Source organism: Taurulus bubalis (genome assembly GCF_910589615.1).
Source record: "Taurulus bubalis genome assembly, chromosome: 1".
In the NCBI taxonomy this organism is placed as follows: Eukaryota; Metazoa; Chordata; class Actinopteri; order Perciformes; family Cottidae; genus Taurulus; species Taurulus bubalis.
In genome coordinates this window covers 30,496,043-30,512,174 of record NC_136589.1, presented here as the reverse complement: position 1 = coordinate 30,512,174, position 16,132 = coordinate 30,496,043, and the positions used below count along the sequence as shown (strand labels likewise).

Below are 16,132 nucleotides of genomic sequence, written 5' to 3'. Positions count from 1 at the left end.
AATTGAAATACAAAGCTAAGCTTGTTTTTTTTGTATGGACTAAAATCAAAAGTCCTATCGCTGGAGCTCTACTGGCAGCTCCGTAGCCTTGTTAGAAATGCAACACCATCATCACAACACTCTGTCCGCCTTTCCTCCCCTCTCTCAGAACTCAAAGCCTTAAATCACAACACTAATCCTCGTGAACAGTATTTTTAACTTGCGTTTGGATAGAATGAACAGCAATAGGATTAGAGAATCAGTGAAGAGGCTGAATCCCTAACTCATGCAGTTGATCTGCTTGCATGCTGAGAGACAAGCACGGTAGCTTTTTCTTTATCTTCATTTCAACCTGAAAGCATTCTTTTTAGAGGACAATATTCTGCTGAATGGAGGTCTTGTGGAATACTCTTGTTATTGTTTTTCACTGACTTGATTGGCACACTACTTTTGTTGTTGTTTTGTCTTCTGAGGAGCTGTCACAATGGAGATTGCAAGGCCCAAGTTGAAAGTGCTGAAAAAACGTCGCTCCAGTCTTTTTGCGACCATAAAACGGGAGATGAGTTTTACAAAAAGCCTTGAAGACCAAGAGTGTGAGTTCCCCTTTTCACAGGACAGCTCTGTGAAAGCATGGACATCTATGGACAACCTTGATGCCCGTGATGAGAAAAAAAGTGCAAAAAAAAATCCTGAAAAATCAGTACCAAACCTAAGGAAATCAAACATTGTCAACCTTAATATAGGTGGAAAGGTGTTTCATATCCCGAAGCACTTGGTCTTCAAACACCCAAAAACCAGGATTGGAGTCCTTGCCCTCTGTAATGATCCGGTCAAGCGTCTGACACTCTGTGATGATTACAATGTTCAGAACGACGAGTTCTTTTTTGACAGGGACCCCCGGTTTTTCCACTACATCTTCCACTTTTATTGCAGTAATGTCCTGTGGGTGATGGATAGTCTCTGCCCTATCAACTTTGAGGAAGAGATGTCATTCTGGGGGTTGAAATTGAAGGACACTCCAAGGTGTGCTGTAGATACTTAATACTTAGTATATGTATTGTATAGCTTGGTCTATTGTTATTTGTACATTTCAAGCATTATTTTCTTTTGTAAAAATAGACAATATATTATCTTTTTCTTCTCAGGTGCTGCCGCATTCTGTTTGAAGAGAAAGTGGACGACATAAGAGACCAACTGAAGGTGAACCAGGAGTTGATTGATGAAATCAAGCCTCACCATGATGAAAAGGGGTACAAGGTCATGTTTCTTGGAGGCTTTCGGAAGATCCTCTGGGACTTGATGGAGAATCCTTACTCCTCACTGTCAGCCAAAGCCTTTGCTGTGTTTTCCAGTCTCTTTGTGCTCATCTCTATCGTTGCCATGACAATGAATACAGTAAATGAACTCAGGCAGTACAAACTTGCTGGCAAAACCTACATGGAGTGGATAGAGATATCTTCCATCCTTTTCTTCACCTTGGAGTACTTTCTGCGGTTACTCACAACATCCAACATCAAACATTTTGTGAAGAGTGGCCTCAACTTTGTTGATGTGGTGGCTGTGATGCCCTACTTCCTCCAGATCATGTTTGAGACATTTGTTATGGATTCAGAAGACGTCAGTGCAAAGGAAGATTTGAAAGCTATGGCAAGGGTCAGTAAAATCAGCAAGGTGCTCAAGGTTGTCAAGTTGATGCGCATCTTCCGTATCTTGAAGCTGGCCCGTCACTCTACAGGCATGAGGGCGTTTGGCTTTACCATCCGACAGTGCTCTGAGCAGGTATGGACAACACAAATCACACAGAAACACAAAAACAGTACATTCGTTGATGGCACATTGCACAAATAAAACAATGGAAATGCAGGTAACTCTCATATATATGCTAGAGTTAAAGCTGCTATAATCAGCACTTTATTAGTGGATCACATGACTAATCGTATAGGAAACTCGTAGTGATGAACACACATAATTATCACCCATTTTAACTTCTTTCAGATCGTTGTTTTTGTTTTCAGCCTGCAACTTTACTGTTTTCGTCTCACTGCTCTTATCATAGTTGTTTCATCTGTTTTTAGCTTTGCTCTATCTGCCCCAAACCGAACTGCAGACAGGCAAAGTAAATTGCTAGCAGGTGAACATAGTGGAGCATTTAGTGGCTAAAATGACAAGTATTTCCCTCGGGGATTGGTAAAGACCAAAACAGAGCTAAAAGTAAAGTGAATATTGGACTTATATTTGTCAGGGGGCCAAAAACACAAGTCCAAATGAATTCTACTGTTGCTCCGTAACAGCGGGATGTGTAGGCCTGCAACATTTGGCTAATGAGCCATCAGAGCAACTTAATAAGCTGATAACATGCCAATGTTATGTTTTGATCTTGTTTCCCTAAAAAAAAAATCAATTAATGGAAGTTTATTGTTTACACTGGCTTTTTTAGCTTTAGCCAACTAATCTCTATCAACAGATTCTGTTTTCATATATGAAATATGTAGGCAACGGAACAATATTTTGGTATTGGAAGCATTAGGGTTAGGAGTTTGAAGTTGTATTGACCAATCACGTTTGGGCAGGCTTTGATTGAATGGAGGTAAACAGTCCCGAGAGAGCAAAAGAGGCAGAATTGGTCAAAATGCAATTTTGGAACGCACCGACTATTGTCTGATGATGATTTAAGTAAGTAAGTAAGGTTTATTTGTACAGCGCCTTTCACAGACCAGGGTCACAAAGCGCTTTATAATTACAACAAAACAATACACAGTTAAGAAGTACATACATATTTAAATTAAAAAAGGCCAAGACAACTCAGTGACAATCATAGCAGCCCCAAGACAATTAAGCAAAAGCCTGAACAAATAAATAGGTCTTAAGTTTCCTTTTGAAGGAGTCAACAGACTCCATCGAACGCAGAGAGAGCGGAAGATCGTTCCAAAGCCTGGGAGCAACAGCCTGGAAAGATCGGTCTCCTCTGTTCCGGAAATGAGTGCGCAGAACCCTCAGCAGATTCTGATCCACAGAGCTGGGGTGTAAGGCTGGATCAGATCACTGATGTAAGCCTGACCATGCAAAGCTCTGAAAGATAAAACCAGAATTTTAAAATTGATCCTAGAGGAAATTGAAGAGCTTTAAGAATAGGGGAGATGTGTGTCCTCCTATTAGAGCGGGTCAGAATTCTCGCTGCAGATTTTTGCACTAACTGCAGACGAGACAGCTCCTTCTTGTTCAGACATGAAAACAAACTATTACAGTAGTCTAAACGCGAAGACACAAATGCATGAATGATCAGCTCCAAATCATTTTGCGACACCATTTCCCTAAGTTTGGAGATGTTCCTCAGCTGGAAAAAAACCCTGGAAAATAATCCCTGGAATTGAGTCATCAGGGGCAGTGCATCAGACAGTGTCTATTTAGAAAACAATAGGGTATTACATGTCATCTCTCAACTCCAACTCCAGTCTTGCATCTGAAGTTGCTAATCAAACTGTACACAATGAGCACGGAAAAGTAAGTCTTGGCCCGGATATCCGCTGGCGACACCGGATCCCCAGAAATATAGCCCATTACCTCCAGAGGCTTATCCGTCGTCCGATCGATAGGTTCCGAGATTGGCTCAGGACTGAAACTTTAATTATTTTAGAAAGAAAAGCATGACGTTTCATGTAGCCACCAAGACGCTTGTCAGTGGTGAAGTTGAGGGGATAAACGGTCATTTAACACCATAATAGGTTTTTATATCCATAGACAAAGTATTAAGGATGCTCTTCTTCTTTTCTTTCATCCAATTTACAACTTTTCTCCCTTAGTACGGCCACCTGTGATGAGATCAATTAAACAGATATGAAACAAATTTATTCTTTAAAGGAAAAACCTCAACTGTATCCAAACAAGCATATGTGTCATTCTTGTCTCACTTCTTTTTGGCAACTACTGTACTGCTGTTTGATTTTCAAATTTGAAAGGGTCGCTGTTATTGACGTATACTCTTGTGTCGTTATTTAGGTTTGCTGTTTGTTTCTGTTTATTGCGATGGGCATCTTCACCTTCTCTGCTCTGATGCACTCTGTGGAGATGGATCAGCCTGGGACACCATTCAGCAGCATACCAGATGCCTGGTGGTGGGCTGCGGTGAGTAGGATAAACGCCAACATCACATTCAGTAAATTTCTGGTTCTGGAGTTTTTTCACAAGACTGCATTAGAATTTGGAGTGCAGCATTTAGAGGATTCGACAAGCTCTTATGGCTGCGTCTTAAGATTCTTCCGGATCAATTGGCCTGGTTATGATCCTTGGTAAGCTCTTCCGTTTGACTGGGCGGAAGAGATCGAGCTCAGTAGGGGTGTGTCAGTAAGATCTAGCAGTGTGGTGCATTTTAGTTGTAAAGGATTAGGCCTAATGATTTGTGCTGCCTGCCTAGTCAGTCAAGACAAAAGTGCACCGAGCTAGACAAAGGCGTGTTCTGAGCTATTTTTGTTGCTCCACTAGGCAATGAACCCATGACGAGATTGTACAAAAAATTGTGAATTCTCACCTTCACTGGGTTTTAGTACTGCAGCTACCCTGACAAAGTACATACTCTTGCATGCAGTATGCATTTAATTGTGATTTACGATATTATCAAAACAATTGACCCAATTGTTAAAAATATCCACTGTGCAAAGACTTTAGCATAAACATGCTTGCTTATACACTGCAAAATGCGACCGGATGTAGTATGACATCCTGGTATTTTTGGCACACTGCATTTGATGTACTTTAAATTGGCACAGACAAAATCTTTTTCTGGCATATTAAACATTACGGTAGTATGGGTATTGGAACACTCGGTGGTTGTTCACTCTTTGTGATTATGCACATTTTGCTAAAGAACATCAGTTTCCTCTTGTGAGCAGATTTGTGGCAAGGCATTTGATTTGATTACCCCATGACTGTGTCCAGCCTCTATACCTCTGTGTCCAGCCAAGATGTGACAGAGTGTAACTCACTGTAAAACAAGTACTTGTTGTTTCTACATTTCTGTTTGTGTATGGCGCAATCAAGTACAAATATTAACTGTCCAACTTACATAAGAAAGAAGTCTGTGATATTAGTAGGCAGCCTGAAATTAATCCGAGGTCCTCTGATTTTAAGTTAAAAATATCATATACCCTGATGAAGACTTATGATGTAATAAAGGATTTCTTATTTAAAATCAGAGTGCCTTGGAAGTTTTCCAGACGTCCTACTAAAACAAAGGACTCATATGTAAGATGGCCAATCATAGTTTTTTATTGATACCATTAATTATTGGCAAAGTGGAAAATATTGGAGACAAGATATTGGAGAAAACACATTCTGAATACAAAAAAAGTTGCAGATTCAATTATAGTTTATAGAATTGTGTCAGGCACATTTTTGCAATTGACCGTGTAATCATATGATGCAGTATATTTTGCTACTTAGCTATCTAGTATCTAAGGCATTGAACAGGAAGTCATATTCAAAGGATCCACTACTTCTTTGGATTGTGTTAATCTAACACTGCAAGCTATGATAAAAAAAAATACAATCTAGTATTTATTTCCTCTGAAATCTGTTGTGTGGCTCAGCATAGTAGTAATAACATCCTCAAATTGTACTGGCTTTGTCTTAATTACTAGGGTACTTGTACATCATCAGTCTGGTCAGGCTCTGGTCATGCACTCTCATTTAGGGACATGTGGATTTATTTATCTGGTGGCAGCTGTTAATTTATATGTGTCTAATCCCTTCTAATACGTTGTAATACGTCTTGTTTGTGGCCAGACATAGCGATTGCATTCGAGAGATGGAGAGTGTTGCAGGGCATTCTTGGAGGTTTATTTAATCCTGTTCATTCTCAACGTTGCAACACGGTAACTGATCATTACAAGACACATTTTTAATTGTTAGACTCTCCATGGCCAAGGGGTTGTTTTCAGGAAAACTGAAAGGCACCATGAGGATGAGCCCTTCATGTTAAATGTAAAACAGCCTAAAACAACAGCACAGGAGGATTGAGCATGGGGTGCATCATGCATGTAAACTCACTCACTTTACTCTTTTCTTCCCACAGGTCAGTATCTCCACTGTGGGCTATGGAGACGTCGTCCCTATCTCCTATCTTGGCCGCTGTGTGGCGTTTGGCTGCATCTCTTTCGGCATCATCCTCAATGGAATGCCCATCTCCATTCTGTTCAACAAGTTTTCTGACTATTACGCAAAACTGAAGGAACAGGAATACACATTTTCAAACACTGAGCGCAGCTTCCAACTCAAGAAACGTCTGAGGCTTAAGTTTGACAACTGCTTTGAACCCCAGGCAGAGGAGTCTGATGACGAGATACACTATCGGCCCAATGGCAGGCAAACTATCCATGAGAGCGAAGATTTAGCTGCCCACTAGCTGCGATCTCGCTCACCCTAAATTACCTTACCACTCAAGGGTCTGGATATTGTAGGACCCCCATCTGCCTCCAACTCTGAGTCTATGGGATTTAAGATAAACCATCTAGGGGAGAGGAGAATGGAGGCAACAGCAAGTTGACTTAAGCTTTAAGCTTCAGCTTTACAGTAGGTGCTGTTTGCACGCTATGGGTGATGACTCCTCTGTCAAATGGACAAGATGCTCCCATTGGACAGCTTGTTGTCTATTTCCAAGAATAGGTCTCGGCCGCAAGTAATTCCGGCAAAACTGAAATAGATGTTTGACACATGGAGGTCAAGTAGTAACATTATTAAAGAGGCAAAGTAAATCACTTTAACATGAGTGTGATACTTCACATTGGAAGTGCTGTTAATTCACTTTTTTGGATAACTATATGGTCTCTTACAATTTAATTTAATTTGTATTCTTGACACTCCGCAAAACAAACAGTATGACTTTCTTTTAAATACCAACCATTTTCAACACCATGGTAGATTGTAGTCATTTTCTTCCACTTTTTTGATGCAAGGAAATTGACATGCTCCTGAGAAATATATAACTTATCTTCCATGTGCCATGCTTCATGTGTCAGCTTTCTCTCTGTCCAGTCACTCTGCCTGCTCTTGACAGCACCTAACTGGGAGGAGAGGTACAGCAGGTGGTGTGTCTTGAGCGATCAAGACCATCGGTGTAATTTGGTTGTCAAGGATTACCGGGATTTGCACTTGCGCCTCCTGCCTGGTAAAACAAGGGCAGAAGTCAATCAAGTACTGTGCTATTTTGGTGGCACAGATAATCTGATCAGGTGTGCACAATCAGGTTCTGTTTGATTGTTGGGAGATCAATTTGATAAGACAGGTACATGAAAAACATTGCTTTTCATGCTATGTGCAGAGGCACTTATATAGTACAACCTCTAACATGTCAGTAGTTGGCATGATGTCAGCAGGGAATGAAGAACTGAGCTCTGTGTTCTTGTCGATGTCAGGATCAAGCATAGCCGTGTCCTGTAGTCAAACAGTCCTTGCAGTGTCCCACTGGCTGTTGCTAAATTTGTTAATCCAGCTCTTGTCCTGGCACCATACCAGAGAGCTTTGTATTATCTCATCCAAACATAATTAACGGGCCATATTGGTTACTTACTTAATATAGTTTTCTCTTGAAGAAAGTTTTTGCTGTAGATCTGCTTACCGTTCTGATGCTTTTTGGAAACATTGAAGGGAACAAAAATAAGTTATTTATTTGTTCATGACTGATACCAGCCCTGTACTGAAGATGTGAAGATGTACAGAAGATGTGTTGCGTCTCTGGTCATGACGGAACAGCCTGCACCTCCACTGATCACCACTAATTCCCAAAGGCAGAGCCCTGTGAATCATTTGACCTCGACCTCACCTATATGAAACATAATTACTGTATATTTACAAAGACTATTTATGTTCAATGTGGGAATCTTCAGAATAGCATACTCTAACTATCGTGCTTCCTTATTTTCCGAGTTGTCTGCATGCGCCGCACTTTGTCCATATCCAGGAATCCATATCAGGTTGTTTAGTAAAGTGAATTTCTGTTTACATGTTTTCTGTTTTGACACAACGGTACCCTAATAATTGAATTCTGAGAAGCAATTTGACAGTTCTTGAGCATGAACATGCATAACTGTATGAAGTAAACGTTGCATTGTGCAAACAAAAGGTCCTACAAGAAGGACATGATATGTATGATATGTATTTCACTTTAAAGATATTTTTTGTTATTTATTGACATTTTCAATTCATAGACTTGTATTACTTTTAAATAATTATTGTACAATGTATTACTCAGTGGCAATCTTTTTTTGTGTGCAAATTCCATAAATGTGTCAATATTTTATTGTGTCGTAATCTTTTAAGCGTAAAAAGGCAACAAAACATATCCCCAAAACAACAAACAGGCTGAAAAACCTAAAAAACACATAGAATTATATATAAGAATATGTATGTTCTCAAGACCCTTCAAATATGAAAAATAGAAAAAGAGTATTCCTTGCTATGCGTAGCATTCTTGTATTATCATAACTATTGTCATGACCATCCACATTCCCTTTGATAGAAGTGGAACTTGAAGTCCATTGCTATTAACAGATAAGGTAATGGTAAAGATGCCAGGGGTTTAAACGTGTTGTCAGCATCAATTACAACTTAAGAGTTCTGAGAGATTCTGGCTGTCTCATGTGAATCAGCCAGGACTAAAAGGACGAGAATAGATACAGTCAAGAAGGACACCAGGCAAAGGACTGACGCAGACACACATGCGCGCACATACACACACACACACACACACACACACACACACACACACACACACCTACACACACACACACACACACACACACACACACACACACACACCTACACACACACACACACACACACACACACACACACACACACACACACACACACACACACACACACACACACACAGAGTGTCCTGGCTCTTCCTCGGGGTCTCCTACCAGTTGGACGTGGGGGCGACTGTGGCTAAGTGGTTAGCATGCCCGTCTTTCAATCAGAGGGTTGGTGGTGTCGTTGTGTCCTTGAGCAAGACACTTAAACCCTAATTGCTCCCCAATGCTGTGTCAGTTGTGTATAGAGCAAAAGTGTAAGTTGCTTTGGATAAAAGCGTCAGCTAAATGAAATGTAATGTGCCTGGAAAACCTCTAATGGGAGGCGTCCAGGAGGCATCCTGACTAGATGCCCGAACCACCTCAGCTGACTCCTTTCGACACGAAGGAGCAGCGGCTCGACTCCAAGCTCCCTCCTGATGTCCGAGCTCCTTTCCCTATCTAACGACCCAGAGTTCGTGACCATAGATGAGGGTTGGACCGACCAGTAAATGGAGAGCTGAGCCGGAAGGTGAAGTTGTCGAAGTTTGTCGAATTTTCCCCTCAGAAGTACATTGGTCCTTTTCTTCTGAACACAATGAAATATCAACTAACCTTTGATAACTTTTTGACATTGAACCAACAACGATCCACAACAGATTTTGTAAGAAGTTGAAAAAAATGTTGTCAAAAATGTGTTTTTTACTCAATTCAAAATGCCGGAAAACCTAAGTATGCAGAGCTTAAAGCTCTCCAGGACTTTTTTTGTAGAGCAGTCCCAAGTGGACATGTGTGTCAAATTTCAGGTCAATCGGTCATAGGGGGCGAAAACTGTGTGAATTTCCATTTTGAAGCATTAAAATAATATCATACAACTACATTTCGGACATTACATGTGTGTGCTATGTTTGGTTCTGTTAGTCCCTCAAAATCATCTTTGTTTTTTATAGTGGAGAGTTCGTCGCTACGGCAACAGCATTTCATTAAACAACAAGAAACTATTATTCACAACGTTCTTTTAGATTGTACTGACCAAATTTGAAGTCTATCCGATGATTTACAGAGGAGGAGTTCGTTAGAATCTAGCATGAAAAAATTAACGGAAAAAGTCAAAAGTCTAAGACACCTTTATTGTCAATCTCTCGACATGTAACAAACATACAGAGGAATCACAAACGTTGTCGGTGCAAGGGCCCTAATAACAGCAGCAATGGTATCGTAAAGAGAAATAAACAAGTAAGGCAGTTTTCAATTCACTGTCCTACTCTGTAGTAGTCACTGCTTACCAGTGAAGGATATCATCATTAGAGGTTAGAATGCCAAGCATTGCCAGAAGTACATTTATGACATTAAAGTGCCACCTTTAATTTAATTTCATCAGTGCTGGATTCATGAAACAGTTATGTTTATGAAACAGTGCTGGCTGTTTATTCAACTACAGTACGGACTGGGGTGACCATGTGTGTGAATAGTTGCGTCAATATCCTTGACATCTTTTTGCTAGTCACACTCTGTTCTAATTAACTCCCATCCTTCAAGATAAGGCAAAGCAACTCATATTGAAGGGAAATAGTTCAGTGTCACTGGATTATGGGACAATGAGCCCTTGAAGACACACAGGCTTTATAGTTGTTTAGCATCTTGTTGTTGTTGTTGTGTCTCTATTGTAGTTGTTACGCATCTCTCTGTGTTTGTGTGTCTCTTTGTGATAATTATGAGTGTCTTTGAGGTTGTTTTGCCCCTTTTAATTTTTTTTTGGTAATTGTGAAACTTTTCTTGGTTGATATGAATGACATTTTGTAGGTGAAAGCTTGAGTGGCCCCTAATATTTTGGCCTCTGGGCTTGTGCTCAGTTGCCTGTTCTCCATGCACTGCAAAACTACTTGAACCACATTAAGATCAGTAAGCATGCGGTTGATAGCGTTCACATCTACTTTTGTCAACAAATGACCAACTCAGACCTCCGTTGCGAGTCGACCCGTAGAGCTGTACAATGTTTTATGAGTCTCAATGGCATAAACAACTCGGAAAATGTCTCACTTAATACCTCTGATGTTTTTAAGACTGAGCCATAGATCATTGTCAGACCAGTTTTTCTTTTTTTTTAATCTCAATGAGAGTTTAAGCCTTGAGAAGACTTTGCATCACTTACGCTGAGCTCAATATCAGGACATGCTTTTCCTTTGCCAAGGCTGAATACATATTTTCAAAGACTCTGTGGCCTCAGCATTTTTGAAACCACCGCTCCGTAACAGACATTGACTATATAAACCACCTCAAGCTCACCTCATAAGTCACCAAACGTCTTTATTGCTCTCTGCACGCCCAACATCACCGCTCATCTAACTGTCCACTCTGACCAACCGAGGAGCAATAATAATCATACAATGTCTGCTGCTAAATGTTTGGTGTCTGTCATGGTGGTACTGGTGTCTGCAGTGTGTGTGGTTCATGCACAGGAGCGGATTAAGATGTGTGGGAGAGAGCTAATACGTTTGGCTGTGTCGTCCTGTGGAAACTCTCGGCTGAGGAGAAGTATCCCGGACGTAGAACTTGGGCCGCATCAAGACACCTCTCATTGTAAGTACTTTATGATATATTTTCAAATATCAGGTGCATTGATTGAAGGCCATTACTTACTTAAACCGTCTGTGTTGTGGTTTAACATTTATAGACCGTTTTGAGAACATTCCTTTTCTTTTTGATCTTTTTAAATATCTGACCTCTTATCCAGTAATACATACATACATATTTTTAAATTGTTAATTTAATAAATACAATGCATTGTTTGAGTTAACTCCAAACCAATCTATTTCTTCTCATTGGAGTTTAACAAGAAATTTTAAGCACAATAGTATACATTTCCAAGGCTAAATCCCAGATGTCTTTCCACGTCCTCTGCACAGGGGACCAGGATCCCTCCGCAGAGGAGCTCCAGGCTACGGAGACGGTCCACATCCCTCCCGAATCTGACGGGGAGAAGGGTGTCTTCTCTTGGTACCCCCTGTCCTCTCGAGTTAGACGAACTGCTGGAAAAATATCAGAAATTTGCTGTGAGAAAGGATGCAGCATGAAAGAGTTGATTCAGTTTTGCTAGATGTAGCCCGCTACTTGTCATGCAATAACCGTATAGTCTTAAAATGTTCTGACCTGCGCTCAGCAAGTTTCCTTATCCTGGAGAAGAATGCTTTTGAAATATTTCCAATTATGTAGCATTCTGGCAAACACTACAAATCAGTAATTATAGACATTTGATGATATTTAATACATTATTTTCTGTGCCATACCGTAGGGCAAACTAAATGGTCGCAGGTTTTATATACAAAACCTGTTTTATAACACAAAATATTCAAATTGAAATTGTTCTTTATTTTGTGTTCATATAATTTATTTTCTGTATCACTGTAGAAGAAGTTTGCAACCCTCAGATGACGCTGTAATAAAGCTTTTGATGATTATTTATCAGGGCTAATTTGTTATCTGTTATTCCTCAGCTGTTTTGTGAAGTGTTTCCACCCATAAACAAAGCAAAGCTATCAACGCAAGGTCACAATATTGCAACCAAAATTCTTTGGGATAACTACATCAATATATATACAGTATATATATATATTTATACATATTGCCAGTTAGTTTATTCAATACATCTTGATTAAGTAAACTAACCAGCCACGCACCAATCAACATTGAATAACACTGTTTTCCATTGTTAAATAAAAAAATTAAACCTGCAGAGAAATTAACCTTGAAATTGCAAATGAGTTAATTAAACTGGAATGCAAGTATAGACTTGCATTCCAGAAATATAAGACCCACACTTGGGTAATGCGACAGTGTGAGTGAAGTTTAATACACTGGTGCTCTCTCCAATAGAGCTAAATTGGATCGAGGCCTTTGGCCGAGCCATTTAGCTCCATAAAAACAGAAAAAATCTTTGTAAACCGGCTTGTTCCTCGCGCTGAGGAGTGTATAATTCTCTCAATGGATAATCAAATGTGTTGCTGATTATCTGCCACTCTATACGGCAGCCTTCACTAAATGAAGCTTAATAGCAAATTAAATCAGCCTACAGTGACTGATTGGTTAATTGTTTTTATTTGGGGAGGGAAGGATTGCGTTGTGCGTACAATTGTTTTTTGTGTAATTGTTTTTAGCTGCGTTATCAGACAAAACACCCCAAGATTAATTTTAAATTTAAATCAAGTTGTAAACAGATAACTTAGTGTGGAAGGTTTTTAATTGCAGATACTTAGGGAGTACAACACTCTGATAATGTTTATGACAATTGGATATATCTAGCAAACTGCTTCTGGCCATGGAATAGATTCAACCTTCACAAACAATATTCATGTTTGTATTGAGTTGTGCCCTTGAGCCTGCATTCAGCAACACAAATACAATAATGGATGTTATGACATTTGAGACATTAAGCTCAGAGAAATTACATTTTCTCAGTTTCATAAAAAAAGAACACTATATATTACAGGTATTTAATTTCCTGAAATTTTCCAGGATAGATATGTGGTACTCATTAAAGGAGAACAATTAAAGTGTGTTTATTTATGCGCTTCCAATTACCGGTAATTCATTGCTCATAACTTAGACAGTCTTTTATTCAGCTGAACATGCAACAATGGAAGTTATTCTAGAGACAAACAAATCATTTTAAATACATGGAGAAAGTTTTCAATAACAAAATAATAATTCATAAATACAGTTATTTTGAGAAAATTCGTCTGTAAATTGAAAAACTGTATAAAGCCATTTAAAACCAAACCAAATAATTACAATTATTAGAAAATTACTTTTAAATAAACACAAATCAAGTTTAACCAAAAATGTATATAAAACATGCATGCCTTATTTTATAGTGTGCGTGCCAAAGAGAGCAGGAAGTGATTTAATGGGGAAATTGTATGCAGTGCCACCCATTAACCAGCAGAGAGCGACAGATATCTGATTCAAACGGTGTACTTTCTGCACCGCTTTTTCCTTATCTGACAGTAGCACCTCTCACAGTTGACACTGATGATGAGCTGGTTCTTCTGCCAACTCAGGGGGTGTTACCGTTAAATGCCAATGTAACTGTATCATGTTCAATCATTACAGCCACATTTCCCCTCCTGCTGTAATGATAAGTCTCTCAAAGATCATTATTGTAAAATGCTCAATCACCTCAAGTGATCCTTTATTTCCTTGTGACAAGAGGAGCAATCTGATCAGAGGACACTTCTAGGCCCCAGCCCATCATTACACGGAGCTAACAGGATATGACAAACACCAGGCTGCATGGGGCCTCTTTGATGGCTCCTGTTTATGGCGGTTTCGCCAACTAAAAAGCTGCTATACTGAATAGGGAAGCTGAAATCAGAGCCTCTATCTCTGTCTTTCTATCTCTTTGTGTCGAGTTTCAGTGAGCAGGAAAAGCAGCAGGACAGAAAAACACCTTCACTGAGTGCCAGCAGAGCAGCTACACTGCTCACACACACACACACACACACACACACACACACACACACACACACACACACACACACACACACACACACACACACACACACACACACACACACATGCCAGGCAGGAGAGTGTGTTGTGGTGGACCGGTGGGTGTCAATTTGCATGTAAATGAAATGGCTCTCAGTGCTCTTGTTTTCAACAGTAAAAGTGTTGTAGCACAACATACTATGGTTTATGTGTGTGTTTTCATGTTTTCATGTTCATATTCTGCATGTGTGTGTGTGTGGGGCAGGGGTGGGATCATGCCCTGGAAAACCCGTTTAAAGACCATGACTATACTCTTCTATTAAGGCACGTTTGTATGTTTTATTTTGTGTGTGGGAGCAGAAGTAAAGACTGACATAGCCATGTCTGTGTGTTCATTATTATTAGTGCTGGAGGCATGTTTCTATGTAAAAAAATCTGTCAGATGTTGTGTCAAACCAATCCACGGCAACAGGATCTTGTTTTGCATGAAGTGTCTCAATCTTTACTGAAACTTAAAACTCTAAAATGAGATGTACACTGCAAGCTTATGAAATTCATCCTGCTGTATGTAACAAACACATCTAATCCACTCTGCTTATGTGTGAAATCAATGAAGCGACAACACCAAATTACATTTCTAAATGTAATGATTGTATTTTGTAGGGCACACATTTACTTGCACATATACATTCCAGTCCTCCAAAACCTTTATCAGGTTTGTATGAAGTAACATTTCAGATGCCAAAGTTTGAACTTTCACTAAACTTTCACATGCCTTTACATACATTGTTTCTCTCTTCTGTGTCTGGTCTTCTGCAAAATTGCTGCAAAGGAACTACAAAGGCATGTTATTGTCTTAGAGTCTTTTTTTTTTAATAGAGGTTTTTGATTTGTGATAGCAGGAAAAGCACGGGTATAACTAATAGCCTAATAACTTTGAGCTAACTTGAGCTAACATGCACAACACCAGAGCTTGAAGCTGACACACCTAATTATAAGGAAGGCATTATCAATGTGTTTTTTTGGTGCCATTTAAAAAGTACTGCATACAGGAGTAGATTTACTCTGTTAACAGCTAAACAACACACTTATGGCCAGGTGCGTTAGCTAGCTAACGCTCATTCCAGTCTCAGGGCTCTCAAGTGTCACGCATTGAGCGTGACTGTCACGCATTTCGGTCTTAAGTCACGCCCTCCCGCCACACATCGTATTTCTCATGCTGAAAAAAAACTCTAGGCTATTTAATGTGCCGCAGCGCGCAAACATGACCTGGTCGCGCTGCCCTCACCATGGAGGAATCACGCACGTCTCCCCCGAATCCCCTGGAGTTCTGCCGTGAGGTGCCACTCATCAGCCAATCAAAAAAAAGAAATGGGCTACACGAATAGCCAATCAGAAAAACGTATCTGTTGTATCTGGGTAAAATGGAATCCAGCAACCAATGAAAATAAAGCTAATAATAATATGAGGGCAGGGGGGCTCTGGTCTGTGGGCATACGGCAGGGGCAGGGGCAGGGGCGCTGCCGGGCGGGGGGGTGGACCTGCATTGGTACATCAATACATCCATGTACCATATGTACTTCATCGTAAATACACACATACAAATGAAAGCAGACAACAAACCAAGATTAGCTATATTCATATGTCATTACACTACTGCGTAGGCTATAAGGACATTTTGACATTAGCATCATGGAGGTTGATATAAGTTCTAAGCTACCAAGCTAGCTAGCTTCATTAAGATTGAGTTGCCAAAAACTCTAACAATGATTTAGCTTAGTTTGCCCCACATCTGTCATCAAAGTCAAAAAAAGTTAGCTACTGGGCTCTCCTGTTGTACATAATGAACATTATGCATCCATGTAATTAACCAATTCTCCCCG

At 39.9% G+C, this 16,132-nt stretch overlaps 2 protein-coding genes across 2 annotated transcripts; both read left to right on the top strand.

The window, feature by feature from the left end:
* Positions 1–463: 463 nt before the first annotated feature.
* On the top strand, positions 464–6,376 carry LOC306745001 (potassium voltage-gated channel subfamily V member 2; the record flags this gene model as incomplete). The annotated part of the gene is made up of 4 exons (XM_079227723.1): positions 464–1,002; positions 1,125–1,758; positions 3,976–4,101; positions 6,047–6,376. 4 exons carry the CDS (start codon positions 464–466, stop codon positions 6,374–6,376), a joined length of 1,629 nt encoding a protein of 542 aa, XP_079083849.1.
* Positions 6,377–11,149: 4,773 nt separating this feature from the next.
* insl3 (insulin-like 3 (Leydig cell)) lies at positions 11,150–11,859 on the top strand (the record flags this gene model as incomplete). The annotated part of the gene is made up of 2 exons (XM_079227805.1): positions 11,150–11,342; positions 11,669–11,859. 2 exons carry the CDS (start codon positions 11,150–11,152, stop codon positions 11,857–11,859), a joined length of 384 nt encoding a protein of 127 aa, XP_079083931.1.
* Between the last annotated feature and the right edge of the window lie 4,273 nt (positions 11,860–16,132).